Genomic DNA, 18259 nt, shown 5'->3' with positions numbered 1-18259 from the left:
CATATACATTTTGTTAAATGACATTGATTGCAGTCCCCATACTGTAATAGCTCTCTTCCCATTTCCTCCGTCTGGTTACCTTTCCCTTGTATCCTTTCCTATGCATACCTGCCCTCTGAGATATCTCCCTATGCAGATAACCCATTCTGATCTCCCATGGTTGATTATTCTAAGGAGTGTAACTATATCATTGTTCTAATCCTAATTTTTGTGAACTCTTAAATTAAGAAGAAACATAATGGACATAGTCTTTAAGGATGATTGACCTGGTATTAATGTTTGGAATGTATTTTTTGAGGATTGAAAAGACAGGAAGCAGAGATATTTCAATAGAGTGTTAACAGTGGGAATGGTGGAAAGGCCTTTCTAAGGGTTGCTAGAATGAATGTGTTGTTGTCGTTGTTGTTATGTGCCGTCGAGTCAAACCCGACTCATAGCGACCCCTCCTTGGGTTTCCGAGGCAGTATCACTACGGAAGTAGGATTGCCCAACCTTCCTTCCAAGGAGTGGCTGGTGGGTTTGAACCGCCAGCCATCTGGTTAGCAGGCAAGTGTCTTACTGAATATTAGAGGGTGGCATTAAAAGTGTCAAGGATGTTGCCCACTGAAGCCATGTAGCAGCAGACTGAAGGGTCACAGAGTCACCTTTTGAACTTGAAGGCTCATGTGGTGTACTGCCCATAATGACAGCAAGTTACATATTTAAATAGGCCCTATTATACTTACCACTAAGGGGTTCTTGTGGTGCAGTGCCTAAGGCATTTGACTGCTAATCAGAAGGTTGGTAGTTCAAACCCACCAGCCACTCCACAGAATGAAGATGGGGCCATCCACTTCTGTAAAGATTATCACCTCAGAAACCCAGTGGGGTTTTCTATGAGTCAGAATCCATTTGATGTCAGTGAGTCTGGTTTTTGGATACTTACTAAGTCTTAGCAAAGTCTAGGGTAGAATTCAGGGGGAGGAAAATCTTACAACTGTATAACTTTTTATTGTTTATGAGATACTTTTATATATAGTAGCTTATTAAACCTCAAAATGTCCCAAGGAAGGTGTTATTCTCTCTAGTTTATGACATGTAACTAAAGCTCAGACTAAGATACTTGCCCATAGTAGTAGAGCTAGGAAATTGTGAAGCCAATGCTTAAACCCAAGTCTTCCAAATCTGTAGATACCATATTACTATTTCTAGGATCTCTAGGAAATTATTCTCTCTGGGAAAAACTACTAGTATTGGAAGAAACTTCATGGGGTAGGAGCTGAGTGTTAAATATGAGATTTTATTGTATAGATCATAAATGATATTTTCTCTAGGTATTTTGTACTTGAAGGAGTGATTGCATGTACACTATGTGATCCTAAATACACAAATTATGATTGTGCTTATGTAATAGTGTTGTGACAAAGAAGTGCTGGAAAAAGCCCCAGCATGTAAAGTCATGGAAGCATGTAAGAATATTAGAGAAGATTAAATTTCTCATAGCTCAAAAGATTGATAGCATTAGATAGAATAGCCTCTAGATATAACTAGACAAAATGCAGATGAGACCAATAAACATGTGTATAGTCACACTTAAACCATTACCATCAAATGGATTTTAACTCATTGTGACCCTGTAAGATAGGGTAGAACTACCATATAGCGTTTCCAAGGAGGAGCTCTGGTGGCATAGTGGCTAAGGCACTTGACTGCTATCCAGAAGGCTGGAGGTTCAAACCCACCAGCCACTCCATGGAAGGAAGATTGGCCAATCTACTTCCATAGAGATACCACCTTGGAAACCCAATGAGGGGTCACTATGATTGAACTGACTTGACAGCAGTGAGGTTTTTGCTCCCTGGAATCTTTATGAAAGCAAGCTACCCCATCTTTCTCCTGCAAAGCAGCTAGTAGGTTCAAACTGCTGACCTTTAGCAGCTGCATGCTTAATCATTGAGCCACCAGAGATCCTGCAGCCATACTTAAGGGTAACTCAAATCTGTTGATAACCTTAAACCAGAATCACAGACACCTAGTCCCCAAGCTGCCGGTCTTCCCTATTGCTCTTGGGGAATGTGGACCATCTCTTAGGATCCTCTTCCCTTCAGATCTTAGACTTCACCTTCAGATACTCCCCCAGAGTCCTCAGCACTACAGGTTCTGGGAGGAATTTGAGATGAATCCTTGTGGCCTAATCCTCTTATACCTAATAGTTTTAATTCCTTTCCTATCATCCTTCCGTTAGATAAGAAAGATAGCATTCTAGGGAAGGGATTCTTGCATACAAAAATGATTGAATACTAAAATATTAATTTACCTATTGTATCACGATACTAATCAAGCCTAGGAATTTTGAGATGTAATAATAATGTTGTTGTTGTTGTGTGCCATCAAGTCGGACCTGACTCATAGTGACCCCTCCTTGGGTTTCCGAGGCAGTATCACTACAGAAGTAGATTGCCCCATCTTCCTTCCAAGGAGTGGCTGGTGGGTTTGAACCGCCAGCCTTCTGGTTAGCAGTCAAGTGCCTTAGGCACTACGCTACCAGAGTAGTCCTGAATTATTTACTGACAACCTTCTATTCTATTGAGGGGACTTTTATTGTCTTTATAAACATTGTTTTACTTCTGCTCCTTTAGGAGGTTGACATTAATAGTTCTTTTTACCAGATGAAGAAAATTAAGGACGAGAATGTTTCTTAATGTCTATAAATATTCAGTGGAGCTAGAATTTAGTTTATAACATTTAACATTAGCCTCCTTAATAAAATACAGGAAACTGACAAATTTAGGAACCCGTTTTTACTTGCAAAAAGAGTTTGATGCAAATATTGAATTCATGGGATACTGGAAAAATAGTGTTCTAACTTTTCAGTTGTTTTACAAAATAATAACTAGGTTTAATTCTCTAGATTGAGGAAAAAAAACAAAGAGAGGAAGCAGAGCGGGAGAGACTGAGAATTGCAGAAGAAAAAGAAGAAAAACGGCTTGCAGAACAGAGGGCACGAATTCAACAAGAGTATGAAGAGGAACAGGAAAAAAAAAGAGAGAAAGAGGAGGAGGTGCATTTTTTTTCAGCTCTATTTTACTACCTAGTCTGAAAGTGAAATCTTAATTTTGACTTGAAAAATACTTGTTATTTATAAGTAAGAACAATCTTGTTATTATTTAGGAAATAACAGGTATTCATTCATTAGATATTAATTTATTAAGGTGAAAAACTCTGCTAAGAAAAGAGATAAATGATACTTCTTTTTTTAAAGCCAAAGATATCAGTTTACTAAAATTATTATAAAAAATGCCTAATCTTTTATTATTAAGCAGATAATTTCCTTTATTTTGTATATATGAAATTATCTCTATTTCAGACAAGGCAGAAATTTTTTTTAATGAGCTATGGAATGTATGTATGGAGTGAATTTTTTTATTTTTTTATTTTGTTACCTTTACTTTATAGCAAAGGCTAAAAAATGAAGAACTAATTCGGTTAGCTGAAGAAAGACGAAAAGAAGCAGAAAGGAAAAAGAAAGAAGAAGAAGAAAAACATAACCTGCAACTTCAGCACTACTATGAAAGAGAAAATATGATTGGGGAAGAAGTGAAGGTAAGTTTCTGGTGACAATGTCATTCAAACCTATTTTAATATCACTTTCACTTAAGAGCAGCTCTGGTGGGTAAGGCATTCATTCGGCTGCTAACCTAAAAGTGAGCAGTTTAAACCCACCAGCTGGTTTGTGGGAGAAAGGTGAAGCATTCTTCTTCCATAAAGATTTACAGCCTTGAAAACCCTATGGGGGCAGTTCTGTTCTATCCTATCAGATCACTGTGAGTCAAAATAGACTCGATCTCAGTGGGTTTGGTTTGGTTCACTGTGAGAGTTGTGGAGATGTTAAAGAAAGAGAGAAGAGGTGCTTTTGTTTTCCTCATTCTACCCCATTGTGTAGTTGCGGTACAGTGTACTGAATTCCTATGTAAGCTGATGTCACTGTGTGTCTTAGGGTTCGCTAGAGAAACAGAAGCAGTGATGTGTGTGTGTGTGTGTGTATGTGTATGTATGTATATATATATATATATATATGAAGAGGGAAAGGGAAAAAGATATTGATTGATTTTTAAGAAACTGGCTCAGACAATTGTGGGAGGCTTTCAAGTCCCAGATCCATAAAATAGGCAGTGAACTGGAGATTCCTGCAGTCTTTTGTCCCAAAATCTGTAGGTCAGGTAACAGAAGAGTAAAGGGTGATGCACTTCTTACAAAATGTCTGTTTATACTCTGGAAGCAGAAAACTCCCTTTTTGCTCTTAAGGCCTTCAACTGTTTGGATGAGCGTCATTCACATTATGGAAGGTAATCTGCTCTATCTAAGTCCAACTGATTTGATCACGTATAGCTATTTCATAAAAGAGTCTAGACTAGTGTTTAACCAAATAACTGGGCGCCATAGCCTAGCCAAATTAACACATAAAATTAACACTGTACCTTGTTGGTGTTTTTTCCCTAGTGAATGGAATGGGTTTACCTTATTCATTCATAGTCTTGTTCCTAAGGCAAGAGTATTGTCTATGGATCAGCACTCCACAAATTTTTTGTTACTAGTTTATGACAGTATAAGTAAAGCAATTACTATTAAGCATTTAGAAACTTGTAACTGTTTGTAAAAGTAATTTTTTGTCTGTTGAATATAATAATAATAATAACATTGGGCTTGAATTTTGTATGCCTTTTAAGAAATTTTCATTTATCTAGTAATTCATCTTACTCAAGGAGCTCTGGTAGCACAGTGGTTAAAGCATTGGGCTGCTAACCAAAAGATAAGTGATTCGAACCCACCAGCTGTTCTGTGGGAGAAAGATGAGGCAGTCTGCTTCTGTAAAAATTTACAAGCCTTGGAAACCCTATAGGGCAGTTCTACTCTGTCCTGTGGGATCACTACAAGTAGGAATTGGCTCAGTGGCAGTGGATTTGCTTTGGTTTAGTTTTCATTTTTACAATATTTTACAAATCTGTCAGCTATGGATTGGAAATTGAAAAAGAAACTGATGGTTCATTGAAGACTGATTTGAAATCTGTATCCCTGAGTAAGGAGGTTGATGTTCAGAGAAAAGTACATGCATCAAAATCATTAGAGGTTTTTCTCTAAAAAGCTAATTGGCCCTTATGAGTATCCAGCTCATACCTCTGTTCATATTTCAGTTATACTTAAAAGTTTGTGTGTATAGGTATCATTGAGGGTCTGTTGAAAATGCAAGTTCCTACGTTTTACCTGCAGAATATTTGATTTACTAAATCTTAGGGAGGGTTAGGAATCTGCATATGAAGCATTCTTAGGAGTTCAGATGCAGTTGGTATGTGGGTCACATTTTGAGATAACCTTTAACTGGTAGGCCTCTTCCTTGTATTTATAATGTGATTTTGGCATACTTTTCAATATTTATACCTACTGCCTATAACATAAACCATTTTCTCAGAATACATTATTTAATTTCTTTTCTCAGAGTGATAAGTGTTCACAATTATACTTTGTTGAAAGATTACTTAATTGTTGTTGTTGTTGTTGTCTGCCGTCGAGTCGGCCCCGACTCATAGTGACCCCTCCTTGGGTTTCTGAGGCAGTATCACTACAGAAGTAGGATTGCCCAACCTTCCTTCCGAGGAGTGGCTGGTGGGTTTGAACCGCCAGCCTTCTGGTTAGCAGTCAAGTGCTTTAGCCACTATGCTACCAGAGCTCCTAGATTACTTAATAGAGAGTTTATAAGTGAGGAGTTCCAGCAAGATGGCGGAATAGCCAGACAAGCTACACAGACCCTCTGCAACAAAGCAAGGAGAAACCAATTAAAACTGATACAGAAGATGATCCTGGAACCCTGAGCTTTGAAGGGAAGGATGAAGAAGTGGATTAAACACCAACTAGTAGAAGAACCTGAATGAAAACAGTGAGTAAGGAGACAAACAGAGCTGTGGACTGCTGGAGAACCTGAATGAAAACAGTGAGTAAGGAGACAAACAGAGCTGTCCTGAGGGTGCAGCCATTTTTGAATATTTGCAAGTGTGTCTCTGGTAGCAACCTGAGAATCGTCTCTGCTCACCAAGGACATGGGCAAGCACTGCAGTGGTAACTGACAACCAGAAAGGAAAACACAAAGAAGGAGACAAAGATACATGTGGACTGCCAGCTATCCTGAGGATGCAGACATTTTGAATATTTGCACATGGTGGGTGTGGCCATTTTAAATATATGTAAGTGGGGTTCTGACCTGGACAACAACCTAAGAATAGACTCTGCTTGCCAAGGACAGCATGGGCAACCACACCAGAGGCTGACAACTGGAAAGATGTGATATTCCCCTTGTGATTCTTATATCCCACACCCTTTTGGTGAACAGAGGTATAGCTATCCCCCACCTCTACCCATGTTCTTGACCAGCAGGAATTCCATCCTAATCTGTGCCCTGACAGGGCCTGGATGCTATGCCCACCCCTCACAGTTTTGTTTTTCTTTGTTTTTGAATTTTTCCTTTTTATCTTCTTCCTTTCTTCTTCTTTCTTTATTTTTTCTCTATCTTCCTAGATTCAGGAGCTCTGGTAGTGTAGTGCCTAAGGCATTTGACTGCTAATGAGAAGGCTGGTGGTTCAAACCCACCAGCCACTCTTCGGAAGGAAGGTTGGGCAATCTACTTCTGTAGTGATACTGCCTCGAAAACCCAAGGAGGGGTCACTATGAGTCGGGTCTGACTTGATGGCAAATAACAACAACAACTTCCTATATTCTTCTTTCTTTCCCCCCTCTTTGGTTTTCTTGGTTCCCTTCTTTTTCCTTTCTTTTGGTTCTTCCTGTTCCTTTTTTCCCTTTTGCACCTGTCCCATTTGTTCTTTACTATTCTTTTACTCTTGCTCTTTTCTCTCATTCTCCACTCCCCAGATATTTTTTCCCCTTTTTTTCATTATCTTTAGTCTTTTTAATATATATTGTAAAATTTTTCTTCTCATTTATTGCCTTTCTTTTTTGCAATTGTTCCTGTTTGTTTATGTGGTTTTAGTGTTTTGTTCTCTTGTTTTTTTATTTTATTTTAGTCTAACTGAGTGGGAGACTAAAATTTTATTTTAGTCTAACTGAGTGGGAGAGAGCAACCGTTCCCACACGATCCAACCATACACCTTCCCCTACTGCAGCCCCAGTTACTAAGTGAGGGCCACCACTTGCTTTTGCACCAACTGACCAATGATAGATGGTGGCCAATACCAGCTTAAAGCACCCTCAACTGCTCTTCAGGAACAGCTAATAGAGATCTGTACACACACTCTCATTCTCTATCACACCCACCAGGAGACAGATGGTAAGTGCCTACGTGCTAACAACTAGTGAACAGAGGAGCATAGTACTCTGCTCAGAAAGATATATCAAAACAAAATAAAGGAGAAAAAAATCTTGGGTGAATCACACTAACACATAACCACAAATTAAACATAAATACAACAGTACCACAATGTCTTGGAAACAACAGACCATCACAGTCCACATAAAGAAGCAAGATAAAGTAGTAGAAACAAAGGACCACCATACAAACACCAGAAAACATCCCTGAGAAAGAAGCAGCATTGGAACTCCCTGATAAGGAATTCAAAAGAATTATATTTGGGTACCTTCAGTGGATTGTGAGACAGATCAAAGAAAACACAGACAAAATTCTGGAACAATTTAGGAAAATAATATCACTTACTGCCATTGAGTCAGATCAAATTGACAAAATAAACAAAAAATTAGAAATGATACAAAAACAGCAAATAGAAATCTGGAAGATTAATACTTAAGACTTCAGAAATAGCACATTGAATGGGCAAAGGAGTAGAATTGAATCAAGGGGAGACAGAATTGCCGAGATTGAAGACAAATACCTCAATACTACTTTGGTAAGGGAACAATCAGAAAGAAAGAAAGCCTAAGGTTCATGTGGGGATACCATCAAGAGGAATAACCTGCATGTAATCAGAATTCCAGAATAGGAAGACACAAATAAAACCACAGAGAGCATTGTTAAAGATTTCTTGGAAGAGAACTTTCCTGGTATGATGAAAGATGAGAATATATCCATTCTAGAAGTTCAATGAACCCCAAACAGGATAGACCCCAAAGAAAATCACCAAGACATATCATAATCAAACTTACCAAAACCAAAAACAAATAAAGAAGCCTGAAAGCAGCATGGGAAAAATAAAAAGTTACCTACAAAGGGCAACCAATAAGACTAAGCTTTGATTTCTAGGCAGAAACCATGCAGATGAGAAAGCAATAAGGTGATATATGTGAACCCCTAGAAGAAAAATATTTCCAATGAAGAATTATATACTCAGCAAAATTGTTCCCTCAAATATGATGGTGAAATTAGGACATTTCCTGATAAGCAGAAATTAAGGAAATTTGTTAAAACAGGAACAACCCTACAAGAGATGCTAAAGGGAGTCCTTTGGACAGAGAACCGACAACAACAAACAGCAACTGATGATTAACACACATGATGTCATAACCCAGAAATGAGAACAATTACAAACTAAAAAGAGGGAATAAATAGTGCAGTCACAGAACTTCTACATGATGAGAAAATCAAGACAATTGTGGGAAAAAAAAGATTGTTTTAAACTTGGAAAGAAAATTGTAAATCACAGGGTAACCTCAAAGAAAAATAATAAACCTTCATATCACAATAAAAAAGAGGACAAGCACAAATATTTAGCAAATGATAAAACAAGAGCGACAAAAGAGATGATAGCATGATTCATAAACAAAATAAGCTCAGCACAGAAAATTATATGGAACAAAGAGAGTTAATATGTGAGACTGAAGTATAATTTTTACTTTTAGTTTGTTTGCATTGTTCTAGGATTGTTTGGCAAGAAAGAGTCTTCTGTAGTATATAAAATTTGATATACATTCATTTAGCTTTTTAAAGTATATAATTCAACTTCCATATCAGTTTTTTAATTCATCATTTAAATATGAAAGAGAATTGTTAGTTTCCCACAACTGTGTTTCTGCCTATTTATATATATATATATTTAAATTCTGTTTTTAGGGATATGTGATTTTATGATTGTTACAGTTTAATTGTGAAGTATGATTGTAACCAGTGAGGGAGCATGGTAGCACACAGGTTAAGAGCTCAGCTACTAAATGAAAGGTTGGTGGTTTGAACCCACCAGCTGTTTTCTGGGAGAAAGATACGGCAGTCTGTTCCATAAAGATCTACAGCTTTGGAAACCCTATGGTGCAGTTCTACTCTGTCTTATCGGGTGGCTATGGGTCAGAATTGACTGGATGGCAGTGGGTACAGTAACCAAATTTATCCCATTGAATGCATTTTGCTTTGGATTCTGAAATTAACTTTGCTGTCATTTGTTTCATTTATATATACAGAATATGTATTTTTATCTACCATTTTAATTTTTACCTTTGTGTCATCTCATTTTTGGGTGTTTGTGCATTGATTAGGAGCCCTGTTGGTTCAGTAGTTAAAGTACTCGGTTGCTAATTGAAAGAGCAGCAGTTCAAACCCACCAGGGGCTCCATGGGAAAAAATTGTAGCAGTCTGCTCTGTTAAAGATTTACAGCCTTGGAAGCCCTGTGGGGCAGTTCTACTCTGCCTTGAGGGGTCTCTATGAATCAGAATTGACTCGATGACAGTGAGTTTGGGTTTTGGATGTATTGATTTAGTTAACTGGGTTTGGTTTTTATCCTAATCTGAGAGTCATAATCTAATGAATATCTAAATCCATTTATGTTTACTGTAATTGATCTACTGTTTTCCTCCACTATAAGAAAGTAGTGCATTCCTATGAAACCTTTCATAAGTTGAAATGGCATAAAGCAAAGAGGCAATTACCATTAATTTATAAGAGAAAAACTTTGGAGTGTTCTTAGACTCAAAAAATAACCTACCAAATCATACCGGAGAAGACATAAAACCTAACATAATACTAACATAAAGTGTTCACAAACACAGTTCATAGCTATAGCAGCTTGATGTAGAGATGCTGAGTATAGTACCTGAGAAAGGAGCTTGGTGACACCACTTTTGCTGCTCAGAGTGTGGGATGTGTGCTGCCTCTTTAATGATTTGTTGCAAAACAAATGCTGAACACTAGTTTCACTTTTCACTTTTTCTCAAAGTGGTGGAAATCTGTTTTGGATTTCTTTTGGTTAGTGAAAAGAAGATACTAATAATGTAGGTCTTTTGTAAAAGTGAAGTGGCTTAAAGTAACTTCTGAAAAGCAGGGGATACCTGTACTTGATTTTATGTAATTGAATCCCTGACTTTTTGTTTTTTGCTTCTTTGATAATTTTTTATTTTTCTTGTTATGTGGGCTATGCTTTGTTTTTATCCTGTGTAGTGTTTTAGAAGATTTATATTTTCTTTATGATTTTCCTTGTAGTCAGTCATCTTGAGGTTTTTAAAAAAACATTTGTTTTGGCATGTATTTCTGATTTCGTCAAAGTTAGCAGTAAACTAATACTTGATTTTCTACCATGTGAAATGAAGAACTTAACATACATGTACTCTGCCCTCGATTTTTTACCCTGATAATTGTTATTATGTTTTGTTGGGGCTTTTTAATCTTTTCAGCATTTTAATTTTAATGGGAACTTGGGGACAGATAGCCTTAATATACTATAAACTGAAACCCCATCTTATTTACTTACGGAGACATAGAACCCCATCATGAGCCAGAAAATTGCTCCATCTAGGATGCTGTGAGTGACTGAGTTCTAGATTTTACAAGTTGATTCTGTTGTTTTCCAGAAAAAGATATTTGTTCTGTCCCGTTCCTTTTTTGTTATTGACAGTCTTTTACTTTGGCTTATGTCTTCTTTTTTTTTAATCGATATTTAGTATATAGTTGTGTTACTTAGGAGACCTGCTGGTACAATGGTTAAACACTCAGCTGCTAACCAGAAGGTTGGTTGTTCAAACCAACCAGCCTATCCATGGGAAAAAGATGTGACTGTCTGCTTCTGTAAAGATTTATAGCCTTAGAAACTCTGTGGAGCAGTTTTACTCTGTCCTGTTGTTGTTGTTGTTGTTGTTATGTGCCGTCAAGTCGACCCCGACTCATAGCGACCCCTCCTTGGGTTTCCGAGGCAGTATCACTACGGAAGTAGGAATGCCCAACCTTCCTTCCGAGGAGTGGCTGGTGGGTTTGAACCGCCAGCCTTCTGGTTAGCAGTCAAGTGCTTTAGCCACTATGCTACCAGAGCTCCTAGGGTTGCTATATGTCAGTGTTGACTAGATGGTTATAGGTTTTTTGGTTTTATGTTAGTTTGTTGAACTTTTTTTAAATCCTCATTTGAGAATTTTTTAATTCAGTTACCATTGAGTTGATTCTAATTCATACAGCCTCCTGTGTATCAAAGTAGAACTGTGCTCCACAGCATTTTCAGTGGTTGAGATTTTGGAAGTAGATCGCCAGACCATATGCCTTTGGGTGCACTGGAACTTCCAACCTTTTGGTTTGCAGCCAAGTTTTTTAACCATTTGTGCCATCCAGGGACTAACATTTTAATAAAAAAAACTCAAATGCCTTGCCACTGAGTCAGGTTCAACTCATAATGAACCCCCCATTGGGTTTCCAGGGCTGTAATCTTTCAATTGTTGTTGTTATGTGCCGTGGAGTCGAACCCAACTCATAGCAACCCCTCCTTGGGTTACCAAGGCGGTATCTCTACAGAAGTAGATTGCTCAATCTTCCTTCTTGAGGAGTGGTTAGTGGGTTTGAACTGCCAGCCTTCTGGTTAGCAGTCAAGTCCTTAGGCACTACGCTACCAGAGCTCCCAATACGGGTATCTAAATAGCATAGTGCCTAAGGCACTTAACTGCTAACCAGGAGGCTGGTGGTTCAAACCTACCAGCCACTCCTCGGAAGGAAGGTTGGGCAATCTACTTCCATAGAGATACCGCCTCGGAAACCCAGGGAGGGGTCGCTATGAGTCGGGTCCTACTCGAGGGCACATAACAACAACAACAATAACAACTCCATTTTGGGATCTCTGGTGGCATAGTGCCTAAGGCATTTGACTGCTAACCAGAAGGCTGGTGGTTCAAACCCACCAGGCACTCTTTGGAAGGCAGATTAGGCTGTCTACTTCCATAGTGATACTGCCTTGGAAACCCAAGGAAGGGGTCACTATGAGTCAGGATCCACTCGATGGCAGTGAGTTTTCGAAATCTATTTATGTTCATCATAACTGACACAGTGAAAACTGTGAGAATTGGAGCTCAGTGAGACTGCCTTGTTTTCTTGGGTCTCCCAAGTTTTCCACCTTTGGCACAGAGTGCAGTCTTACCACTTTTCTATGTTTCTTCTATTAGTGCAAAATATTTTAGTTTTCATTCTGTGACAAGTTTCCAAATTACACAGGGTTCTGGCTTTCACAGGATTTACTCTGTATTTGAATTTTTGTAATTGAGTTTCTGACTCTTTTGTGAAAAGTCTCTTATTAAATAAAAACAGTAACAGCCTAAACTTCTTAGATATTCTTGTATAAATATTAGGTATAGATTGTGTACGTATTAGATATAGATTTTATATATTAATATATCTGTATATGAACATACGTACTACATATACATATATTTTTTTTAACTTTTCAGCACTTGAGACAACCTTCTCCTGTAGTTCCTGCTCTTCAGAACAAAATCACAAGCAAACTGCAAAGACCTCCTTCAGTTGACAGCATCATAAATTCCTTTATTCATGTATATATATATTTTTTTAATTTGTTCATCTTAGATCTAGCTCAGTTATTTAGGATTGGCGGATGTCGAATAAGATTTTTTTAAAATTCATCTTATTTGATTAGTTTAAATTTTTTCACATCTGAAATATAGGTGTTGTTGGGTGCCATTGAATTGAGTCCAACTCATAGTGACCCCATGTGACAAAGCAGTATCTCCATTAATTTACCTGCTGCTTCAGTTGTAACTGGTAATGCTTAGTGCCCTAAAGGTTAAATTTTTCTCACAAACAATGATTTAGAAAATGATTCTTGTCTAGGCCCCTTCAGAAGGCCCTTTCTTTGATAATTTATCCCTTTTAGCTAGTTGTGGTTATAGTAAAGATGTGATTATAATAATGGTCTTTTATACTTTAAACTGAGCTGCAAGTAAGGAGAGCAGGGTTTCAGAGGGGTTGATCCTTGAGTTGAGTCTTAAAAAATGAGTAGGAATTTACCAGTAAGGTAAATTATATGAGGATGTTGGACTTCAGACATGTGCAAAGGCACGGAGGGAAATGTAGGCAAGCATGGCATCCATGGAGCATACCCTGTGGTTTGGTATGGCTTGATTATCCCTGTGAATTAAGGCAACAAACAGGTGGTGGTCGGGACATATGTCAGGTGTTCTATGGCATGCTAAAGAGTTTATTCTGTCGGCTTTTGCCTTCCAAACAGGTTAATTATCAGAATAGGCTAAGAAACTTGTTAGACAGACATCTTTCTGAGTCTCACATTCTGAGATTCTGATTTAGTAGGTTGATGGTAGATAATGCATGGAATACACTTCAGTATTTTAAGAGGAGAATGACATGGCCACTCTGTCTTGTATAATGTTCTCTCTGGCAGTGATGTGGAGATATAAATTGGAGACAGGATGAAACTGTAAACATGGAGACAAGTTAGAATGCTTTTTGCAGAGGTCCAGAAGCAAGACTTTGAGCGCCTAAACTGAGGAAATGACACTAAGAACTAAGAAGTGACAGCTTTAAGACATATTTAAGAGAGACATAAGACATATTTAAGAGAGACATATTTAATAGTGGCGTTTATTGACTAAGTGTGTGATGGATAGAAGCCAGTGACAGCTTTCAAGTTTCTGGTGAGGGTTATACAGAGAGGCTGTTGAGAATAGGGGTTTTGGCAGAAAAAGAAATTCTGGGCTGGATTTATAATTTTGTAAGCATATTGGTGCTTGTCAAGTTTGTATGATTATGTAGGATAAGTGTGTAAAGGGAGAAGTAAAAAGGGCTAAGGATGGAATAATGATGAATTGCCAGCATTTAAGAAGCAGGGAAAAGAAATGGAGACAGAGAAGGTGGCAGGTAATGGTATCACTAACTATGGCCAAGTAAACTAAGAGACTTAAAAATGCCCATTACAGAATGTGTCACTTGGGGATTCATTTGGTGACTTTGTTGAGAGCAAGGTTAGTGGTGTGATGGGGCAGAAGCAAAGGCAGTAGCTGTGTGTTGATTAGTGAATGGGATTAAGGATGCAGACAGCATAAGTGCTGCATTTAATATTCTTTAAAGGAGCTTGACTGTGAAGTGAAGGAGAGAATAGACATTAGATAGTGAATAAAGAAGGGGAAGGTAAGGTTTTCTTTTTTTGTTTTTTAAAGAAGAGGAAGATTTTTTAAACATAGGCTGAGAGGAAGGAGCTCTGGTAGCTAGTGTCTAAGGCACTTGACTGCTAACCAGAAGGCTGGCAGTTCAAACCCACTAGCCTCTCCTCACAAGGAAGGTTGGGCAATCTACTTCTGTAGTGATACTGCCTCGGAAACCCAAGGAGGGGTTGCTATGAGTCGGGTCCAACTCAACGGCATATAACAACAACACAAACAGTCTGAGTGGAAGGTTCTAGAGGAAAGGAAGAGACGCAGAAAAGAGTAATTGATGGAGGAGGGGGAAGTCGCTCATCAGATAAGAGTACAGGTGAAGGGATTATCTTTGGATAGGAGCAAAGACTTCTCATTTGAGATGAAAAGGAAGAATAAGTATAAATGTAGGTAAGTTTATAGGTAGGATAGTGGGGAATTTCGTATAGTTAAGGAGTTTAGATGGCACAGTGGTTAATGCATTTGGCTGCTAACCAGAAGGTCAGTGGTTTGAACCTACCAGCTGCTCTGTGAGAGAAAGATGAGACTGTCTGTTTCCGTAAAGATTTACAGCCGTGGAAAACCTATGGGACTGTCATAGGGTTGCTGTGAGTCAGAATCAGCTTTATAGCAGTGGTTTTACATACAGTTCTTCAAAAAATTACTCCTTTCTGGAAAGCATTCTGAGCATATCTTCATTATGGTTGTTACATAGGAAAGTTCCGTGTCCAGGGCACTGTCTCCTCCAGTACCTGCCAGGAAAAATCAGCTCCGTGCAGAAGGTATAGTTAACTATTAAACCTACCATCTAGAATATTTCTTTTTACTGACTTTTTATATAAGTTTGTTATAGACTCACAGAAAGTTACCAAAAAAGTAAAGAGAGGCCCACATACCCTTCCCTCAACTTTTCTCTGTGGTACATCTTACATATCACAACTAGGAAACTGACATTGGTATACTCTCTACAGACCTTCAGATTGCACTCTTTCTACATGCAGTCATGTATGTGTTTCTGTGTCATTCTGTGCAATTTTATCACATGTATAATTCATGTAACCACTACCAAATGAAGATACAGAGTTGTTCCACGATTACAAAGGAACTCCCTTATATTATCCGTTTGGAGTTGTACTCACCCTCAAGAATATTTCTTAACTTTTGAAATTCTTATATTATCAGAAATGTATTTTGTCCCTCTTAATAATATTCATAAATATGATCTGTGTATATATCAAAGATTAAAAATATCTATCATGAAAATATCTTAGCTTTATGATAAATCAGGTTATATTTTAATCTTTTGTTCTTATATTTGTCTTGGTTTTACTCATTATGGGAATTTGAAGAGGAGAAAAAAAATGTAATTATGGAGTTATCAGAAATGAGAAAACAGCTTCGTAGTGAAGAGAGGCGTCTACAAGGGCGGTTGTTACAGATGGACAGTGATGATGACATTCATATAAGGTAAGTTTTAAATTGCATTTCTCACTTTTTCTTGAATTCTTTTATCTTGTGTTCAGGATAAGAAATCCTGTCAGTCATTCAGAAACTATCAGCAGTTGGACAGTTTTGAAAAGGGATTAATTAATCTTTATTGGTTAAATGACCTTTATTAGAATGGATAATTTGCATGTAAAAAAATGTGTTCAAATTGTTGATGAAATAGTAACACACACACACACACACACAAATTAATGACTGAAATAACCTTACTCCCAAAAGAAGTCTAGCTAACTATTGTATAAATATTCCAGTGGATATACTCAGCCCAACTAATCAAAAATAGTTTATGATTCTGATTTGAGTCTACATGCATTTATAATATATGGTAGATTTTCTTTTAAAAAAACAACTCTTTAACTATAATGACTTATTTCTGTATCCACATTCTTCAGTTTTATGTAGGTAAAGTTGCCTATATTAGACATTAATATTTATTGAATTCATTCAAATAAGTATGTGGCATATATAAATGAATATTTACTTATGCTATTATAAAATATATCAATATTGGACATTTTAGTTTCCCCTCCAGACTGCCAACAGTATTTTTATGGTGATGATGGTGATGGTGACAGAGGGATTCTGGGTGAAGGTTAGGAAGAAAGAAAAATAAAGAAGTAGCACTTCCTTGAAGAAAAACAAAAATATTATCCTTAACCATGAAATGTTCAATAGGATTAGATTTAGTGAAAAATGAATATTGGGAGCAGGCAATTTTTCAAACTTTGTCTTTTTAGGATAGACAATTTGTGAATCAGTAAAATCAGTGAATGGAAACGCATTGGCTCATTTAGGACCTTACGGACACAAGATGCAGAAGTTGCTTCTTAAGCTAATGTAAGTGATAAGGAAGTCCATGGTAGGAAAGAGATAGTTGAACCAAAACTAAAAGAAAAATTACAGAAACGATCTCCTTGCTTTCTCTTTCTTAATCTTCTACAAAGTTGAGATGTACACATTTATTCCTGAGGCGAAAATGATTTATGAATAGAAAATTTCAGAGTTGGCTAATTATAAGGACTTACATTCCAAAACCAATTTTTACATTTTCCTTCAACAACTTAGTGCTTTCTAAAATACTTATTTGAGGCCTTGGAAGATGGCATCACTAGTCTGAAGGATTAGTCCCTCTATCACCTGAGTTTCTGACTAACTAGGTAAAGTAGATACAAATAATGACAATGGATTTGGGAGCAACTAAGGATAAGATAAAGTATTAGATCCAGTGAAGGTAGCAGAAGGAGAGCAGGTTAAGCAACTGGGAAAAATTATCAAACCTGCCCAGCCAGCTGAGATGGAAAGGAGTCATTAGTAATGCAAAGGAGGTCAAGGAGGAGATAAGGAAGAAGGAAGAATTAAAAATACATCATGGAACCCACAGGAACTGGAGATTCAGAATAGCCACACCAGGAGTTTTTTGAGGTGATCTGGGGCTTCATCTGGGAACAAAGATCTTACTGGGATGGATCAAGATCCCCCTTGTCTTGAGCTACTGCGGAGTAGTAAGGGAATGGGGGGAAGGGAGGACAAACTCTCTCCCAGTAAGTAGAGCCCCAGAGTGGATACACGGCAGTAGACTCAGGTCCAACTCTTCACAACCCTTTTTTGCACAGAGTGGATCTGTGAACTGGAATTTTGCCACCTGTCAGTCCACGCAGAAAGAGGTGGCCCTTTGTCCCTTGGGCATATATTGGGTTTACACTGCAGGGCTTTGATTGACAGCAGAGCATCATCACTGGCAGATGGCCCCAGGAGGACTCAGGATGTGCTTCCTGTGCCTGTATTGCTGACTGAAGTATCTTGTGCCAAATGTGGAGTGCTCCTTCCGCTTTTCTGTTCTGGGGTTCACTTCTCGTGTTCTTTTTTTCTTTTTTCTTTTCTCCCCTGCCTCATCCAATACAAGAAACATATGAAACCTCCCACTAGTCAACTGTAGCTACTACACTGAACACCTCATCCAATACACAGGTAACACCAATAGCTCTGGCACCACAGGATCAGTGACAGACAGTGAACAACACCTGCTTGTCCCAACCTCAAATCCTTTTCACAGTGAGCAGAGACCTGTTCCCACATCCCCACCCGTGATTCCACCAAGCCAGAGCTGGAGAGTGACCCAGTACAGCTGAGTTAATAACCAAAGAAGTATACCTGCTCCACACTTCCAGTTATAGTAAAACATAAAACTAGGTGAAACAAATCAATATGTAATTAACAATTAAAGACAACAACTTCAAAATGTCTAGAAAACAATAGACAACCTCAAATCAAACAAACAAACAAAAAAACCAGGATAAGATAATAGAAATAAAAGACCAGGCTAAAGAATTAACATATAACTTGGAAGAAGAACAATCAATAGAACTATCTGGTAAGGAATTTAGAAGGTATGTATATATATATATATATATA

General features: G+C 37.8%; 1 protein-coding gene across 1 annotated transcript in view; it reads left to right on the top strand.

Annotated features, from left to right (window-relative positions):
- The window catches only part of CSPP1 (centrosome and spindle pole associated protein 1), a 203204-nt gene that overhangs the window by 122998 nt on the left and 61947 nt on the right, over window positions 1–18259 (top strand). The window contains exons 18-22 of the mRNA XM_042782168.1: window positions 2891–3040; window positions 3436–3582; window positions 12620–12724; window positions 15057–15123; window positions 15691–15808. Coding sequence (XP_042638102.1) covers window positions 2891–3040; window positions 3436–3582; window positions 12620–12724; window positions 15057–15123; window positions 15691–15808 — 587 coding nt within the window. The remainder of the gene's footprint in view (window positions 1–2890; window positions 3041–3435; window positions 3583–12619; window positions 12725–15056; window positions 15124–15690; window positions 15809–18259) is intronic.

This window comes from Orycteropus afer, unplaced genomic scaffold (genome assembly GCF_000298275.1).
Source record: "Orycteropus afer afer isolate SDZICR_OR568_19922 unplaced genomic scaffold, OryAfe1.0 scaffold00252, whole genome shotgun sequence".
In the NCBI taxonomy this organism is placed as follows: Eukaryota; Metazoa; Chordata; class Mammalia; order Tubulidentata; family Orycteropodidae; genus Orycteropus; species Orycteropus afer.
Note: the sequence above shows the minus strand (reverse complement) of the source record. Positions and strands in the feature narration are given on the sequence as shown.